Here is a 19,724-nt window from a genome sequence, read left to right as displayed (position 1 = left end):
TTCTAAAGCCAACGGGGTATCCTGCACTTGGTGCAAGTCTGTACAGGCTGTGTAGCAGGTTCTGCTGCTGGGAGCAGAAGAGGAAAGAAGGGGTGAGGAAGAGGAAGGAATGGGAGAGGAGGAGGAGAGGGAGGTGTGAGGAAGAGGACAGGAAGAAAAAAGGAACGAAGGGGTGAAGAGGAACGAAGGGCTGAGAGAAAGGGGAGATGAGGCAATTCTCCTGGGCATTAAAGATTATTTAACTTGCAGCCTTCAGTTCAGTCTCAGCAAGGAAGCTTCTCTCTTGTTCTGTAACGTACAAAGCAAACAGTGATAGCTGTTTATATCACTATTTATATGACTTTGGTATTGATGTACTGTGGTTACTTATGTAAAAATTGGCAGCACTGATGTATCATGACTAGTTAAATAAGTACTCAAATAGACGAGTCTGTCGTATACAATAAATGGAAAAGGCAAGAAATATTGGCCGAACCATTCATTATATCTATCATAACATATATTAATATAAATAGCCGTTTCTGGGTGCTGTCCGAAACTGTGGTTCTGAAATTCCCCGGACGTGGACGAAAGTCGGTTAAGGGAGCTGTCCACGCTTGTGGTGCTGAAATAAAGCGAGCGGCACCCAGCACAGCTCGGGGAGCCGTCAGTGGTCCTGAAGTAACAGGGATTAACTTCTGAGACAGCCCCTCATAGAGAAGATCTCATGATTCATACATAAACTACTTACGATTAAGCAGTGGCTGAACAAGCAAAGTCTCAGTCAGAGATGCACAGCATATGGATAGACACACCCCTATGAATCGCCGACTGATGCATAAAATAAAATAGCGTTGCACTTTATTGCATCCATGCTCTCTCTCTCTCTCTCTTTCTCTCTCTCTCTCTCCCCCGCTCTCTCTCTCCCTCTCCCCGGGAGATGCCGTCAGTGCGCGTCTTTAAGCACAGGCAGTGGGGGGAGTGTCTGTCTCCGGTATATCATCAGTGGCACCTTGGCTCCGGGCTACAGAACGGGAGCCGCTGGAAATAACACTCGGATGCGCCGCGCACTGGAGCTATTTGCACGCAGACTTCGGATTAATCTCAGCCTGGATAAACGCACTAGAGATGGGGTGGCCGAGCCCGCTGTGCCCCTACGCCCTACCCGTCACCCTGATGGTCTTCAGTTCAGCGCTGGCGGCCAATAACTGTAAGTAACTCGGCGATCTGAGAAACGTGAAGCACAAAAGATGGAACTTTCTGCACCATGCGTTTCTGCACCATGCATGTTTTATTTTTACTAGGTGAACAAATATGTAAAATGTTAATGTTCAATTTAAACCTTGTGTAGTGTTCTTCAAATGCGAGTTCCAGGCGCATCTGTATTTTAAATATAAAACGTAGCTGCATTGTACTAACTGGACAAAGTGTAGTTGGTCGCGTTCCTAAATGAATTAAACCCTTTAAATTAATGTAGCATTATCCTAGGTGCGATCCGCAATAACAGTGGCACGGCTGTTATCTTGCGTGTCGCCTTATGACTGAGCGTATATAAGGTAAAACCTTATTTTCGCACACTACATTTTCAGTTAAATGTTAACGATGTTTGCATGCTGCGCAGAAACTTCCCTGCGATGTGGAAACTAAAATCCCTGTGAGAAACATGCGGCGGAGATGCTTGTTTGCTCATTTTCTTGACTTCGGGATCCAGGGATTAACTCCTGGACCTCTAAAAATTATTCACAGATCCGTCCTGCTAATTCAAACAGAAATTTTAACCTTTTGAAATAAACTATACTATCTGAGGTGTATTAAACATATGTAATGCCATTTTTTTTCACAGAAGGATTTGTCACAGTCTGAACTGTGTTAAGCCTGACAGTTTAAATATATAAACTTCATTTTAAAATAGTACAAACAAATTGCTTAAATGTTATATTTTGTAAAATAGAGACGTTTCCGCGGTACTCATTCGACTCCGTGGAAATGTGCTGCAAGCCAGCGACCCGCCCAGATATTTAATAATTTTAATTAAAAACCACGTTTAATATAAGCAGTTGAGAGACTTTGGTGACACTGTCACTAGAGGTCAGTGTTATTTCATTCAGCTTGTCCGTATGGGCGCCCTAAACATTACCCCATTACCCCAAATATCCCATTCAAAACGCCCATAATCAATGCCGCTCGTGCATCACAGTTTTGCTACTCGTAACTGGGTTGCTTTTTCAACGACAGAGTTTTGTATTTATTAAACACGCAGTGGTGTATCCCATGTTGGGAAAATGTGAAATCGTCTAAATTAGAAGGTAAACCTAACTGATAACTTGGATATAAGCGCTCAGAGTTTACACAACGATCTATGAAACAGACTGAAGGACACTATTCCCTGGCTAACTTAGTGGAAACGTGGCGGATTCTGCTCTAATAGTTTGTTCGGCTCGTCTGAGTCAGCTTGTAAATCATGCCCCGTCTCCGTGTTTCACTCCGTAATTGGGTGTCCTCTCTACCCGAGGAAGCTTGGGCAATGTCACCGATGCTCTCACAGCAAAAGATGCTCAGTGATTATTATTTTTATGTTTTTCTTTTTTAAAACTGCCCGTTTTCCGAGAACCACTCCGATATAATCCGTCTCTGCGTCCTCATCCGTACAGACATAAAGCCCAGTTCTTCGGAATTTAGTTTTAAATTAAATAATAAACCAGCAGCAACAATTATTATATTAGTAGTACTTCTACTACTACTACTACTACTACTAATAATAATAATAATAATAATAATAATAATAATAATAATAAGAAGAAGAAGAAGAAGAAGAAGAAGAAGAAGAAGAAGAAGAAATGTATTAATAGTAGTAGCAGTAGTAGTAGTATTACAGTATAGCATAGTAGCAGTACTATAGCAGTGCAACATCAGAGGAATGACAGTAACTGTCTTTCTCTTTCTCTCTGGACAAAGTAAAAACAGTGAAAATGGAGTAATATAGTACCAGTAGCTTGATTTGTGTCAAATGAAGGCTAAGCGAGCAGCTTCTTCCCACACTAAGGCATGGACTTGCCTGCCAGGTCCAGGAGTGGGCACGGCAGTGACAGAGGACACCAAGAATGTGTCCCAGGAAAAGGGGGCAGGTTGTACTCTATCATATCACAGGATATAGGAGGTTAACCTGCTTCAAATATAGATTCATGGGTTTAGGGTTTGTTATGGTTTACCGTACATTCAAAGACAAATACTCGCAAATACCCCCCTCCCCCCCGACTCTGCCATCCATATCATGTTAAGCATACTGAACAGACACACTTAAGAAGTATCCAAGGGGAGATCTGCTCAATAATTCTGCATTCATAGGGTTTGTGGCACTTGTGCCGGGTGCATCTACTGTAGGTCTAATCCTCAGCTTGAGGCTCGTCTTCCTCATTCTGTGTGGGAGGTGCTCCCACACACATGAAGATGCTGTTGGTTCCCCCGCCAGCACGGCAATTCACAAACAAGCTTGTTAATGTGAAATCTTCTCACACATACCAGTTTTTCTGCCTGTCTACAGCTGTAATTTTGTGCCATTTATTTGAGAAATAAAAAAATAGTTTCTTGTGTTTAAGTGTGAGCTTGTCATGATGCCTGTTTTTCTTTTTTTATCGTTGTTTAGATGCTTGTACTTCTGGCTACTTAAGTGATATCGACATCCAAAATGACTTATAATACTGGAAATTTCATGGGCCATTCAAATTAAGTACCTCGCTCCAGGATAAAATAGCTTGGCTCTCCAGAGGCTTGATCCTACAGCCTTCCGGTTATGAGCATGTGTCCTTAACCACTACAAGCTGACCACAGCACAAGCTTAACTGCAAATCCACTGCATTATATATCACCGATGGAAAGCTTATTGATTCAATTATCTGAAGCCTCTATCCATCCATGGGCGTTTTACCAGTTTGTAAGGCTGTGCATTTGGTGAAACACCTCATACCCTTTAATGCTGGTGAACAGATACCTTTTGAAATGTCAGTAATTGTTCAGTCTGGATATTTGACCCATCCGTTGGTTTTAAAAGGCATCATGAAATGAGGGTTTGGGCTGATTTACAGCATCCAGCAGGCTGAGGCCGAGGCTGGGGAGATGAGGGTATAGAGGAAACATTGCTTTGGAATGTGAGATGAAACTCACTTCAGCGCACAGAGATCCTGCAGATATTCTGCTTCTCATTTTCCCCGGGTTCTGATCACAACCATATTCTTAACAGAATGTGAAATATCCAGGTTTTGAGTTTATCTCTGAATGTCATTCGTATTGTGAACGAACCACAGTGCCAAAACTGACAGCCGTTTGATCAATCGCCCTCGGTCCGGGTCGTTATATTACGCTAAGAGGCTCATCATTCATTGTGTGCTTTTCTTGCGAGCTCAGTAATCAGGACCGACATGCGGCCAGTGATGAAGTAGGCAGATATTCTTGGATGACAAGCCAATAGATGTTCCCGGATTTAGCGTAGTGAAACAAAAGGGAACCAGTGTCATCTCTGATGGAGATAAGGAAGCCACATCCCCCCTCTGAGTGGATGGACCCTATTTGCTCATCCCCGGGACAGAGATAGCAAAGCCAGCCTGTTTAATCTCAGCTTTCCCTTGAAAGCAGCCATATCAGTGCTTGTATGGTTTATGAGGTCTCACCCACATTTTTATTTATTTACCCAAATAACCCAAACTCACTCTCACTTACCCAATACCCAACCTCCTCACACAGAAACATACATGCACACACTCACACACACAGAAACACATGCACCTTCCCCCAACAGAAGACAGAATTCATTTGATATATTTCACATGATTGGCGAGTTGCAGGTATACTGCGCACACACACACATCACACGCACATACACACCTTCCCCAAACAGAAAACAGGATTTATTGACACATTTGTCTCTCGTGAGACCTCCTCCTACACTGAATGGAGGTTCAGTCTTAACAAACCCAAACGTTAACCCAAATGTGACAGGGAGTCCCACAGAATCATGCAGGAAAACATGCAGAAAGACGTTCAGCAAAATATGCAGTCACTGACGCAGTCCCAGCAGAGCCTCATAACACCAGTATTTCTTCCTGGGAAAATCAGATGGCCCACTTTATTTTATTTTTTTTCTCCCGGCAGACGCCTTAAAGTAATTTACTCCATCTTTTTTTATATATAAGGCCAAAGCAGCCCGTTGGGAGCGAAAGTGTAATTTTGAGAGTCGCCTGCGGCTGACACTGCAAGGGGGTTCATTACAGGAGTTCATTCCAGATGTTGGACCTGTGGAGCTTCATAATTCTGGAAGATGCTGCACAGTGACTTGGGCAAAACCTATTCAATAATAATAATAATACACAGTGTTACACAAGAAGGGTAAAGCTTACTCTGGATTCCGTTAGTCAGCCTCATTAGACACTGATTTGTTGAGTACCCACTGTGACTCCTGGGAAGCATCTCTGATAGAGGTGTGTGCAGCTGAAGGACCCCTGGCGCAGCACGTCATAAGGAACTGGCCGACAGATCATTGAGACGAAAGGACAGCGTGGGAGCCTGAACAAAGAAGGGGGTGCTGTATAGGCAAAAGCAGAGGGGAGAATGGCCGCAACCGGGGAGCTGTCAATTAAAACGGGCGTCTCAGCACGTGCTTTTTGTTCGTGTTTGCCTAATAGCTGAGGGTGTTTTCAAGCTGAGAAAAATCATTTCCCTTTTCCCATCATGGTCATGATTTTACCTTCTGCCATCCTCAACCCCCCCTCCCCCCTCCCCCCGCATGAGACCCAAGGCATTTAGCGTGCACAAACAGCATGCTGATTTCAAACGGCCCCGGTCAGGAATGCGAGTGCAGAGTGAGTGATGAGTCAGTGAACATGATGGTGCTTTCCTCCTGGTGCTTTTAGTGCAGGGTACCGAACATCTGAGAGCCAGGAAAAACCCCTACCCCTCTTTAAAAAACCTGGTCTGCTTTTTAATATTCTGTCAGGGAAAAATGGTGCCGCTTTGTTGCGCTGTCAAATGTCTGCACCGATAATTAGTTACAGCATGAAATATGTGTCTTCAGAAAATATCGCCTGTGGGAATTAAAAGTTTATAGAAGAGTGACTGGGAATGTAATGGTGGTGGGGGTGGGTGTGTGCCCCCCCAGGGAGAGCCTGCTGCCCAGCACTGTTTGTATTGATTTGTTCTGTCTTCTCCCACAGAGTGTGTATATCACTGCATTTGGCTTTGTTTCACCCCCAGGAGTAGAGAGACCAATTTGATGCCAGTCTTAGGCCCCGTTTTCTCTTCCTGTCCAGTCCTGTTAACCCCCAGTGTGCCGCTGCATTGTTTTTGTGCCCTCTTTTTTTTCATTCAGGATTTTCATTGGCAGTTTCCATGGTGACCCATCCCCCCCATTTTGCTAGCAAACCCCCTGTTCCGTTTGTGGCCCCCGGATTCTCTCATGAGAAACTCATCACTTCAGCTTTTGCGTATTAGATCTGCTTATTTATGCTAAATTTCAACTCTAAAATGTAAGCACTGCAAAAAACAACAACAAAACAATCAAACTAAAAATAAATGGTAGGGTACAAAATTACAGATCGGGGGGTGCAGAAAGGCAAGAATAGCGGGGGGGGGGGGGGGGGTTGGTGGTTATGAGGAGAGTTAGCAGACACAGCCCCTACTGGCCCTCTAATCCCCCCACCTGCCCTCCCCTTGCCACAAAATAGATTCTAGCCCCATGAACTGGCAAGGACAAACAGTTGATGCCACATTATTCCTTTGCAATTCATCCTTCCATCTGCCACACTGCTTCCTGTTTGCCGGTTACCGTTTCTGCTGCAAACACTAAGCAACGCTGCTGCTTAAAGATGTCCTCTGCTCTTTCAGTGAATATTTCAGGGTTACAAGGGCCACTCATAGATGCTCATGTAGGAATGCCTCCGCTGTCAGTTGGTGAGCTCTGTTATAGCTGGCAGGTACAATGCTCTGCTTTCCATTCCTTGTCCCAGAAGGCAATACTAGGGATGCAGGTTTCCATTTATTTGTGCTGCTATTAATTACTAGACTTAAGTAATGAGTTAATTGAATCCAAGGTGACCTCAGCTGGTGCTTCAGGTGCTCCGTAAACTGAAGGCATCCGGCCCCTGACATGAAGGCACATTAATCTGTGCCAGAATGGGTGTTACATGTGTTACCGTGCACACAACATGGCCAGCTCGGTCTACATGCTACCCTGAACATGTTAATTTAGCATATCAGCTCTGAAGCCCACCAGTGGAGTACCTGCTGTTTTACCATTGACCAAAGACATTTCATCTCAGTTGCTCCAGTAAATTACGCACCTCTATAAATGGGTTAAAAGAATTGAAAGTGTCAGATAAACAATTAAATCTATAATGTTGATCATCTCCATTATCTCATTAGTGCCGATAATTACTCAGGGTGGCTTAGTTCTCAACATTAAAGAAAACAAAACTGCTCTTAATAGCAAATGTTTTACAAATTGATTTTTAAAATTAAGCCTAATTAAAGATTTGTCAGAATGAAAGTCAGCTTTTACCACATGTCCTCAGGGCCAAAGCTAAACACTGAATCTACCCAAAGACAGTGTCCAAATCATAAATAATAAATATATGAGATGATTTGGAGATATTGCATCAGCTAATTATTTGATCTGCATACATTTCAGAAGGTTATGTAATGTAATGTTTCTGCTGTTCATTAGGGGGCGATTGCAGTCTGCTCCTTTATTAGCTGGGACTGCAGAGGTACAGGAGGGCAAGCAGTTTCAGGTAGGGGTGTGAGATGCAACAGTGTGAAGCAAGATGCGAAACTAGCTGAAGCGAACCAGGACAAAACCTTCAGCTTCATCTACAGCGACATGCAGCGTTATCTGCTGAGAGGATCGACATGGATGTTTCATTAGCCAGGCAATCGGCTATTCACTCTGACACAACACATTATTCTTCATTTTCAAGTGCAAAATACAATAAATGAGCACCTGAATGCACTAACCCATTAGGCAACATCAATGTTTGAGTATATTGTACCTCCATACACGATTCGGATTGCCTTTCAAGTAAGTTATTGTAATTGTCTGAATGTGACAGCGAATCTATGTACCCACATGAGGATTTAAACAATGGTCAGCAATATAACCTAGTGTAATATTTCCCATACTTTTGAAATGCCTAATAGGCTAGACTGCAACATAATTTTCATGTTATTTGGCACTGTAGAAACCTCCAATGTCCATAAGCACGCTATATATACTGAACTTGGACTCTTTTCCCCTTAAAGGTGAGGTATGGCCATTGCCAAGCCTGCTGACTGTATGCTGCCCCGTTCAAAGGCATTTTTAATTTCCCATCACAAACCGTTTGACAACATCCATTTTCCACCGGCCACCGTTGAGTCTTCGTTAATTAGAAACAATGCTCTGTCACAGCATATTAAAACGTGTTCTTAGCACGGGGATGATGGTTTAATGCATAATGAAAATTGTTTTTAGTGCTAATTTTAACACCCTAATTGGCCGATTTAACACAAGCGGGATTGTATCATAATAGACGGATATCATCGCCCCATACAAGTCGGTTAACAGCTTCGCCATCGATCACTGGAACGCCACAAGGCTCCGCGCAATCGATCCGTAAGTAACGGAGAGATGTGCGATTCTGAAGCCGAAGCCGAAACCTGCGGAGGGCGCCTTAATCAGCCCCTCGTATAGTTTGTGGCTTTATCAATTCCGCCTAGGCTGACGGATGATTTCCCCGCCGGCCGTTTCCTCGTACCTCCGAGTCTTTAACGAAAGTAATTTTTTTTTTTTTTTATTGCCCACCAGTTAGACAGTAACCAATCTGGGCCCAACTACCACGTCAGGTGTGGCTCATTCCATTCGGCGAGGACACTGGGGTCCCGGGATAGCTATTGAAGTGTGCAGTTTATCCATTTAATCTATCTCCTCTGTGAAATGAGCTACTATCATATCACAGCTATCTTCAAAGATAAAAAACACATTAAATGCAGGCTAATTTATGGAACATGTTCAACTTTATAAGATCTTTAAAAGAAGTTTTGCTTACCGGCAAGGTTAAGACTTTTTTTTTAATACATATGACCAGACAAGAAAACTATATCCGGAGAAGTTTGTCATGTCTTTCTGCCTCAGAGATTGGAGATGTCCGTCCGTCCGTCCATCCATCCATCTATCCAATTTTCTAAAGCCGCTTGTCCTACGTAGGGTGACTGTTATCCAGAGCCTATCCGAGAAACTACACGCTCAAAATAACCCAAGACGAGGCACCAACCTCTATATATATATATATATATATATATATATATATATATATATACACACACACACACACACATATATATATACACACACATATATATATATATATATATATATATATATATATATATACACACACACACACCATTCAGACCTACAGGCAATATGACGTCTCCAATTCACCTTACTACTATAAAGCCTAAAAAATGCCTGGACAGAGGCCTTGGCCCGCAGGTAACTGTGGACCACTAATCAGGTGGGGGGAATTCTAAAAGCCTTAGAAATAATTTGAATTTTATTTTTAATACTATCTTATTATAGAAGTAAATAAAAACTTACATGATTACTTTTACTTATCTGCCTGTTGTTTCTTTTATCTGTTTTTCTGACTGCCCACATGCCCCCTCCTTCTCTCCCCTCCCCCTCATCAAAAGCAAAGGTGGTTTGATCCGCCAGTGCGCGAAGCTATCCTGTAAATAACGAATGCAGGCAGTGGCTTTGGCCAATTCTGAATGCAAAAAGAAACCTGAAAATGGGATTTTAGAAGCGCAAGGAGCGCGGAAACGTTAAAAGACGGCAGGCAACTGCTGACAAGTTTCTTTCAGAAAACAGGTGAGCCTAACGTGCCAAAGAGTACATACGTTTCAGTAATGTAACGTAGCTTGCAAATAAGCGATTAGGTAGTTCGCAGTCATTCATTACAAGCACGACCTGATAAAGAAGCAGGATTTGATTCATTGCATTTTATGGTTAATGTAACACGCAGTGTTTTTAGATCACAGCCCCGCGAAATTAGCCACAGCCCAGCAGTTAACCTGTAAAAAACACACTGTTAGTTCCAGGAGCAGATGCACAGGTAGAAAGAGCAGACACTTCTTCATGTTCTGATGTAGCTGAAGACATGAGACAAGATGAGCTCAGCAAAGATGTTCCAGCTTCCAAGTGAGCATTCAGGGAAAATGACAGTAAATATTTTTAAATTAAGTTTTCCAGTGCAATACAAAGATGAGGAAGATCTGTGATTCAAAGCACAGGTACATTGGTGATTGTCAGCTGTTTAAGCCTTACATGCTTACCAACCAACCTGATCATTAAATATAGAAAATACGTAATGTATTTTTCTGTACCCTTGTTTTCTTTGGAGGGATTTTGTGGGGTGGTTGGGTTTAACTGGAGCCCAAAATTTGGTGCTACACCCCTGAACGTGAGCATTGTATTGAGTATAAATTATGTGTCAAAACCTGTGATAACTCGGTGCTTATATGGGGGCTATATCTTGGACTTACTGGAAGAGCCCCCAGGCTCACTGGAGAAGAACTTGGATGGATGGTCCTGAAAGACACATTCAGCCCTGACTCCATCCATCAGTGTGTTGCATACTGTTTAGGGTTTACCGCTTGACTTTTGCTGAGAGCACAGTATAGGTCCAAATTTAAAGAATGTCATTGGCATTTTAGAAATATAATCATCCCTTTTTTCTGGATTTTTGGCAATAATTTCCTGTACAACTTTCTGAGATTCTGGGGGTGGGGGGCTGGGGGTGGTTAACATGACCTGCCTTTCCCAAGTCTCATGATAGTTCCACATTCAGCAGTGCTATGTATTGTGCCTCTGGGCTACAAGGGGCCACACGGGGGTAAGGGTTAGGAAGACTGGTGGAGCAGCTCTGTGACAGACTCTCATGAGCTAGAGATGCCTGGCTGTCACAAGCATGGTTACCGTGGTTATGGCATAAGTGTGTGACAGGCATGAGTCAGCTAAGCTCAGGGCCATGTGAAACAGGAATGTTGTACCTCACAGACACCTCAGTCATTCCCAGTGCTTGGCTGACCAGTTTGAACACCCAGGGTCAGATAACCACCCCCTTACTGAATCAGCACCTGTCCCTCCATTGTGGGGATTCCAGTGGCCTGGCTGGTGAACGATGCAGAAAGAGTCCTGTGGTCCTAAGTTAAACATGACATGAAAAGATTGGGATAGTGGGAGATAGAGAGAGGGGACAAGGGTCACGGAAAACTGATGCTGAATCCCGAGCGGAATTTTCCGGGATTAATCCCAGTGCTGTCTTGGAGAGACACAGTCTAGAGTCAGTCTGTCTGACGTGATTCTTTAACACTCTCGAGGACCAACCCCAAGTAGACACCCCTGTCCTACTGGCCGTTTATTTTCAGAAGCAATTTTACTGTGGATGTTTCGCCCTGGCGTGGACCCAGTCACCCACACTAAAGCATTCATGCACTATTAAGTCAATTAAGCCAATTTTTGGCACAAAACTGGGCTGTAATTATTGCGGCTATTTAGCTGTCCATTACACAACACCCCTTAACACACCTCTATAGCGTGAACAAACTGCACCACACCTTATTTAATATAATTTCATATAATATATAATATTACGTTCTTAATCAACATGTCCCACATCATGCCTACTAAGAACCTTCTCTCTCTTTGCTCCTTTATATCTCCTGCCACTACAGTTTTCTGTAACACAATGGGAAGTCACTGTTCTGGAGTGTGGTGTATCAGCCTCCATTCGTTTGGGAGGCATTCGCCTAGATTGTCATGAGTATCTCTGATTTAGACAGACAGATTGAAGAGTTAGACTCTTATCTGCTTTAATTTCCCTCATTTTCATCACCGTATAGGCTGGTATTAACCCTCCTCCTCCTTACATCCAGCCTGCAATGGGGCAATTTATTAATTTTTACCATAATCCTGACATGTAGCAAGTCCATTTCCATAGCCTTCTGGCAGCCTGCCAAGCGGATGGCCAACACCCACACACAGAGCGATTGGCCTGAGACATCTGTATGCAAATACAGTAGCCGCTCAGCATTACGGATGAGAGCATTAATGCTAACAATGCTAAGAGTCTCTGTGTGCAAATATTAATATTAGACATCTGCCTTTTCTCCAAAGTAGAAGGGCAGCTAAGGGTTTAGTTTTATTGAATTAATACAAAGTGCTTCTATCAATTAAAACAAAAATATCACCTAACTGCACTGAAGGCAAAATGTTGGCTCGACTAATTTCCTTCCTAGAAATAAATAAATAAATAAATTATATATATATATATATATATATATATATATATATATATATATATATATATATATATATATATATATATATATGCCCTGCGATGGGCTGGCCCCCCATCCAGGGTTGTTCCCTGCCTCGTGCCCGTTGCTTCCGGGATAGGCTCCGGACCCCCCGCGACCCAGTAGGTTAAGCGGGTTGGACAATGGATGGATATATATATATATATATATATATATATATATATATTTTTTTTTTTTTTTTCTTTTCTCCCCTATAAATAAATAAAATCTTACCCATCTGGCCTTGGACCCCCGAGATTTTTGTTTTCCTGTATCAGTGGTCCTTTCCTCTTCCCTGATGTCTACTGACCTTTCGCTGTAATACATTAACCTCTGCCCAGTGTGCCAGGCTTTACTTTTAAACAATACAATTTAAGATATAATTAAATTGGGACAGGCGCTATATTATCTTAAATGGTAATAGTGAGTTGAATAATCAGTGGGTTTCAGGTTTAAACCAGGGCACTGTTACCCAGCACATTAAAAACACTCCGCTGTAATCCTGACAGGACATCTTACAGTCATTTAAGTACCTAAATTAAAAAAGGGCTCCTAGCAATGGCAGCTTGTTGCTAATGCCACAAACAGGTTAATTAGTTTGTTTTAATTTAAGGGATTTTAGGAAACGAGTCTTAACTGTCATTTTATGAATCTCACATCTGTATCATTAGTATATCAGTGGAGAGATAATAATGAACTGTTAAATATTAATGGTATATTAGCAGAGGAATCAGACAGCCTTCGGACGGTAGCCCAGTAATGGAGCTGGTTAGCACATTCTGTCATCTTACTTACCGATTACAAAGTGCTCACATTCTGCAAAGCGCCCACCTCAGGAAAATCAGAAAACATGACTTTCCAGCACATGTCATGGGAAGGTTTGGGGCCTTCCAGGACCTTTATGACTTTGGGTACTGCATTTATTTTTTCTCTTATCCTGACTAATGTCTCCACGGAAACCGTTTCCCACGAGGAGTCAGCAGGAATCATTCTGTTGTCCGAAAACCTGCTTCAGCTAGCTGATTCGCCAGCATGAGACCACACCAGTCTGAGAGGCAAGAGTCCCAAATCCCATATTTCATAAGCCTCTTTGGGTCATGCTTTACATTAACGATTCATTTCGGAGGGGGGGGTCATGTGCTGGAGGGATTGTTTGCCTCTGTCAGTTTACACAGCTGGTGTTTGTGCTGAAACGGTCCAAGCTATGTACCTTGGCCAAGGGCGCGAAGCATCACGCAGGTGTAATGCATCAGCATTGGCTGTGCCGTGTGAGCACAGTTCACTGTAATGCAAAAGCCTCATCAGGTGACTCTGACCTGCCTGACTTTGGGCTTCTCCCCTGGGCCCTTAGGGCTGCATACAGACATTTATGCCCAGCTATCAATCCGCTCAACATCTCAACATCTTTACTGGGGAGGTGCACATCAGACTATGGCATAGGCTACAACATAGGTTATGCAGCTATAGCTTACCTGTGCCATACTGATGCTGTTGATTCTATACACAACCTAGATTTGAGTTTACTTCATAGTATTGTATAGCAGTGTTACAGATTTTACACAGTGGTGATACAGCAGTGTTGTGTAGCAGTGTTACTCAACTATGTTACACAGCAGTATTATATATTGAGGGAGATTTAAGCGAACAAAGTTTTAACTTTTTTTGAGGGGGGGACTATGACTTTGACTGGCTATATTTACCTTAATATAAGCTGCACAGAAATGGTCCTATTGAGGCTATAGAGCTATAGAGCTATTGACAATAGCTATAGAGCTGTTGTCCAGCTCTATAGATTGCACAAATAATATGCCATCCCCATATGAATAATTACTATGTAATGACTGATTAAAATATTAAAAATTTAATAATAGAAATTGATCGTTTTTTTACTAAACCTAGATCATAATGTCATGAACATCTCCGGAAAATTTGGTCTTTGTTTTTTAAGGTGTTGCTGAGATATCTTGACCTAAATGTAGCGTCACATGGTTTCATATCACTAATGGGCCATTTTAATGGCAGCCAAACTGACATGAAATAGTATAACAAGCACAGGTGTGTGTAATAATAATTAAGGTTACAAATATGCTACACTGAAATTTAAGGAAAGCTTCATTAATGTTATTGCAGACAAATGTACTTGCCATACTACTGAAAAGGCCCACATGGCTAGTAAATATGGCTAATAAATGCCCTGCATTCATCAGAGGTGTGCAAATCGGTCCAGTGTAAGTGCACACTGAGGGAATCACTCGACTTTACACACAATTTCAAGCAAAGACACAATAGCTGCATCAATGGCTCTGATGGACTTTAAATTGACAGTATAGCAATTGTTAATGTTCTTACATTCCCACCTTCCCTTTAAACAGTACTGCTTGTATGTAACTTATGCATTATTACACCAAGATTGAAATGCTTTCCTTGCTCTAGTAGCATAAAAGCCTATCTAGTTTGTTTATTTTTGTTAGTTTTTCAGGTTTTTGACAAACGAAGGCTCTTTTTAGTAGGCCAGTGTCTAGTCAGAAGTGTAAAATAAAGAGAAAAATAAACTATTCTGATTGTACCATTAATTCTCTTTTTTCCAGTTTCTTTGGCAATATTGTCTTTTTATTATTTGTTTTAATTTAAATTATATTTCCACAGCTAGTTCTGGTAATAGTTGTACTTTTCATGAAAAATAATAAGCCAGTACCATGTACATTGATCACTAACTGCTATTCTGCTACTGCTGACAGCATTGTAAGGAACTGTGGTTTTGATGCACATTTCACATAAGTAATGATATCTCAGCAACAACTTTGAGATGTTCATGACATTATTAGCTAGCTTTAGTTAAAAAAATATATATTCATTTTGAAATATAGGTTTTTTTGTTATTTAATTTTAAATATTTTAATCAGTTATTACATAGTAATTATTCATATGGGGATGGCATATTATTTGTTCAATCTATAGAGCTGGACAATAGCTTTAAAACAATATGAGGACCATTTCTGTGTCATAGTCCCCCCCCCCATAAAAAAAGTTAAAAGTTTGTTCGCTTACATCTCCCCCAATATTGATCCAAGACACGCCCCATTTCAGTTTCACGAGTTATTCATGTGACCAAATCAGCATGCCAAGTTTCGTTAAAATCCGTGACAATGAGGTCTGAAAGTGTGATTTGACATGGAATGACCCAGCAGTGTTACTTAGCAGTGTTACACAGTGGTATTACTCTGTGGCATTACATTGAGATGCGTAGGTGATGTTATTCAATGGCATTGTACACTCCTAGGCAAAAAAAATGGGCCAAAGCTTAATGCTGTGCAATTTGGCACATTTTTTTGCCCAGGAGTGTATAGCGGTGTTATATTGTATAGTTTTGTTACTTGGCTCTTGAATTTTCATACTATTGGGGTGATGCTTCTGGATACACAGCTGTATTTAACCCCTAACATTCCCTCCCTGCCTTTTTCTGGCCATGTTGGGCTCTCATCTGCCCCTGAACCTTTACTAATGCAGGTCTCCTAACATGTGGAGAGGTATGGCGTAGTGAGAATCGCCCCGTGAGCAGATAGCAGCCTACTGAGGCCTCTGCGCGCACCGTTTATGTGGACATCTTATGTGATTCATCGCATCTCCCGTGGCTTCAGGACAGCCTTTAGCTGAGCTGCGCCCTAAAGCTGAAGCGGAACCTCATTGTCACAGGGTTAGAGGTCCTTAGTGTCCTTTTTATTAGCCCACATGACCTTGGATCATAGTGCTGCATGTCTGGATGCCCTTTATGTATGCTATCCGTCTTTTTTATACTTTCATTTCACTTGTACAGTTCTACCAAATACCAGGTGATCACGCGGTACAGTTAATTTCTCCAGCACGTCTCGTCCCCCTGAGGAGAATGAGTAGTGTTGATCTGTCCTGCAGCTGCTATAATGTGTCTGCTTGCATCCCAGTGGAAATGAGTTTCCAGGAGTTTCTGAGCACTAACAGACTGGAGCTCTTTTTGCTTTACCTCCTCATTTCCAGGATAACGCCATTAGACCACATGAAGCTCTGCTGAAGAAATGAGGCCACTCAGAGCATCTCGCTAGCTGGGATGTTTAATCCCTGAGTGTTGGTAGAACTTTATCTAGTTCTGATTTCAATGGTCAAACATCTCTTGGAGCCCAGCTGTATGGATTTGCTGCAGCTCTGTTCAGCTCTGAGGAGTGCAGATGCTGTTTGTATGGGAAGCACCTCTTGTGGTGGGGTGGGGTGCTTGGCTCTAGTTTACTGACATTATGAGCCTCTTTTATTCAAAGGGAGAGGTTGACTAAAACTCAGCTAGTCATGGTTCAAGGTAGGAAATTGAGAAGCAGGTTCACCGGGCTCACTGGGAAAGGGGGCTAGAGGATGGATGGATGTAAATAGAGAAACCAAAGCCCATTCCTCCATGTGATCTCTGTAACCCTGTCTTCATTCTTTGCTAATTTGTTTGGTAGCATCATAAGTGTGCAAGGAGTTCTTCAGGATCCACAGTGTCATTGTAAAAAGGTGTTAGGGCAGAAGGAGGAGGCCCCCATTCTCCTTTTTCAAATCAGCCCCCTCCCCTGTCCCAAGCCACCCCCTAATCTGTATCCCTCCATTTATTACTTGGTGCTTTTTCCTCATTCCTCCACTCCTCTGTTCCTCATGCTCTCTTTTCACTATTGTTTTTATGTTTATGCATATAAACTAGAGGACAGACAGCAGGCCTTCCAATGGCAAGCTCATCCTGAGGTTCACTGAAAGATTAATTGGCTGCATAATCAGCAATAGGAATGAGGACTTACAGAGGGATTGCAGACACATTCCCTGCAAGTTATTTATCTTCAGACCACCCCCTGGTTGGAGTTTTCTCCCTACGGAGTAGATGGGCTTCCTTACTGCTGAAAACCCAGCCCTTCTGGTGTCCGTTACCATGGCACCCCTAAGGCATACATGGTGGATGGAGAGGTGGGGGGTAATCCCAGGGTATGGAAGATCAGTGCCTCACAGGCAGGGACAGGTCACTCAGGGGTTCAAGTGACTAAGATAGCAGCTTGATGGAGTAGGGGGGGGGGACACGGGAATCCCAAAGGGAGCTTGGAAAATAGCTGGTGTTCTGCTAATTAGCAGGGTGATGAGCAAGGATTTTACAGGCCAGTCATGGTGAAAAAAATGAGGCACTGACTCAGTGCCTGCTCCGAGCTGGGGAGGGGGGGGGCTCTGCATCAGGATACCCAACTCCCATCTGAACACCCATCCCCAGCCAACACCTCAGCAACTTCTCATCCGAACACATAGCCCGCCCCCAAGCCATCATCAAGCTCCCTGTCCCAACGTCAGCCATCACCACACCGACTTCTTGTCGGACTGCCCCACCAGCCGTCTCTCAGCCAACTTACTACCCATCTGAATGCTACTACAAAGATAGCACTAAGCCAACTTTCCATCTGAACACCCCCCAGCCATCATCATGCCAACTCTCTGTCTGATCAAAACCCCCTCTAACGATCATAGCACCAACTCCCCATTCATATGCTTCTGCATGTGGCACCATGTTGACTCCATGTGCAAACAAACCCCACCGACCCCCCTGACATAATCCCCCCCCCCCAGCTGCCAGCACGTTTACTCCCCATTTGAATGTCCCCCCCAGCCTCAAATCACACCCAGAATTTGCTGACAGGCTTGTGTAAATCTCAGCACATAATTGCTGTTTTTTTGGATGACAGAGGTCAATTAGTACTCTGCAAAAACAGTTTCAAGTCAATATGTGAGTCTAATGGATAATTGAATGTGCTGTGTTGGCGATTCAGGCCTTGGTGGCGTGATGACAGCTCTGGTCCTGTAACAAGCAGGCAGTGTATTTGGCAGCAGCCAGGCTATAGAATAATGCTGCCTTTTCATTTTACTGCTGCACTGCACTTATTTCAGTTGATTACAAAACTGCTTTCTTCTTTCTTGGAAGGATGATACGCTCTTAATTGTTTCTTGTGCCTCTCATACTGAAGACGATTTATTTGCTTATCTGTGAATTTGTTTTTCCTGCAGATAACTGCGACGGACCCTTGGGGGCGACGATGCCTGCGACGTCGTTTGAGGGCTCATCACAGCTTTCTGACGGCACCGCTCCACATTTCTCCAGGCTGAATAAAAGAGAGGGTGAGTGAATCATGTGGCAGGGCTTTCTGATTGCTTCTAGGTAAACCATTCAGTCCGACTTAACTGAGGAGACTTTTTTTTTTAAGTTTTACCTTTAGGAACAGAAAACTTTAAATGCTAAAGGGCACTTTTGAATAAAACCCCCCACATACACCGGTGGTGCCCAGATACGCTGGGTGCCCAGGGGGACCACTCCTGATCCCACACAGATAAAGACTCTCTTCTGCGTTTGAACACTCAGCGCTGCCCTTTCTGGACAGAAGTGTCAAACCACACATGCACACAGTATGGCCAAGACACACCAGGAAGCCCTCCACATGCACCACTTTGGGGAAATTATGGATCCTGGTCATCTTGGCTCAGCTCAGACACTTTATTAGAGCTGCCCCGTTTTGACATGAATGTGAGCCTTTGCATGTTGCAGGGCACATATTTATGACCATAACACTCCCTGGTGCAGAGGAGATCTGCTCCAGGGGATCTGCTCTAGGGGAATCTGCTCTAGGGGAATCTGCTATGGATCATGGAAACAACAAGACTGTTCAAGTTGTCATCCTGTCAGAAAGAGCCACTTGGAATCCTCAGTTGTAATAAGTGGAGCCTGAGAGTAGTGGAGTATATTTCTGTAGCTCACTCAGGCACAGTCAGGGATGGCTATCTGCACCGTCCGGCCCTGAGCAAACAGAGGCTCTGAAATAAGCCACCAAAGAAGCTTGCCTCCAGGTGTTTGTGACTCAGCTGTTACACTCTGGATCTAAGGATCCTTCATCGGCATGCTGGATGTTGCTTGCCTGTGAAGTCAACTTTCCTTAACCGTCAGGTAAATGGTTTTGACATGAAGACATGCTTGGCCTTTCCAGGGAGGAACCAGACCATGAATAACACAATTAGTTGAATGCAGCTGAACGCTGGATCTCTCCAGCAGAAGATCTGTGGTCACGAAGAGCGCTGGCGCTGAGCGACTCCTTACAGTAGCTTTGTGTTTGTATTTGACTGATTCATTCATTCTTGCTTCAGGTCTCCAATTAATAAAAAAAAGTAAACTCTAGAATATGACTAGAACTGCAGACCAGGTAGGTTTAAGTCGAGAAATCTGTGGTTTTTGGTTCTCCTTCACTTGAATGGAAACTGAATGTTTGACTTTTGTATACTTTGGCCTACTCTAGCAGGATGAGATGACATCACACTGAAATGGTCATGTGATCCATATT

The 19,724-nt window shown here is 43.0% G+C and overlaps 1 protein-coding gene across 3 annotated transcripts in view; it reads left to right on the top strand.

The window, feature by feature from the left end:
• The first annotated feature begins 896 nt into the window (after nt 1-896).
• The window catches only part of LOC111842921 (contactin-associated protein-like 5), a 55,873-nt gene continuing 37,045 nt past the window's right edge, over nt 897-19,724 (top strand). For 2 of the 3 annotated variants that reach the window (XM_023810039.2, XM_023810038.2), the window contains exons 1-2: nt 897-1,189; nt 18,403-18,513. In XM_023810039.2, coding sequence (XP_023665807.2) covers nt 1,108-1,189; nt 18,403-18,513 — 193 coding nt within the window. In that variant the 5' untranslated portion in view covers nt 897-1,107. Of the gene's footprint in view, nt 1,190-9,737; nt 9,875-18,402; nt 18,514-19,724 lie in introns of those variants that run through there. The other variant, XM_023810040.2, reaches the window with a different exon arrangement.

This window comes from Paramormyrops kingsleyae, chromosome 1 (genome assembly GCF_048594095.1).
Source record: "Paramormyrops kingsleyae isolate MSU_618 chromosome 1, PKINGS_0.4, whole genome shotgun sequence".
NCBI lineage: Eukaryota > Metazoa > Chordata > Actinopteri > Osteoglossiformes > Mormyridae > Paramormyrops > Paramormyrops kingsleyae.
The sequence above is the reverse complement of the archived record's forward strand: the minus strand, read 5'-3'. Positions and strand labels throughout refer to the sequence as shown.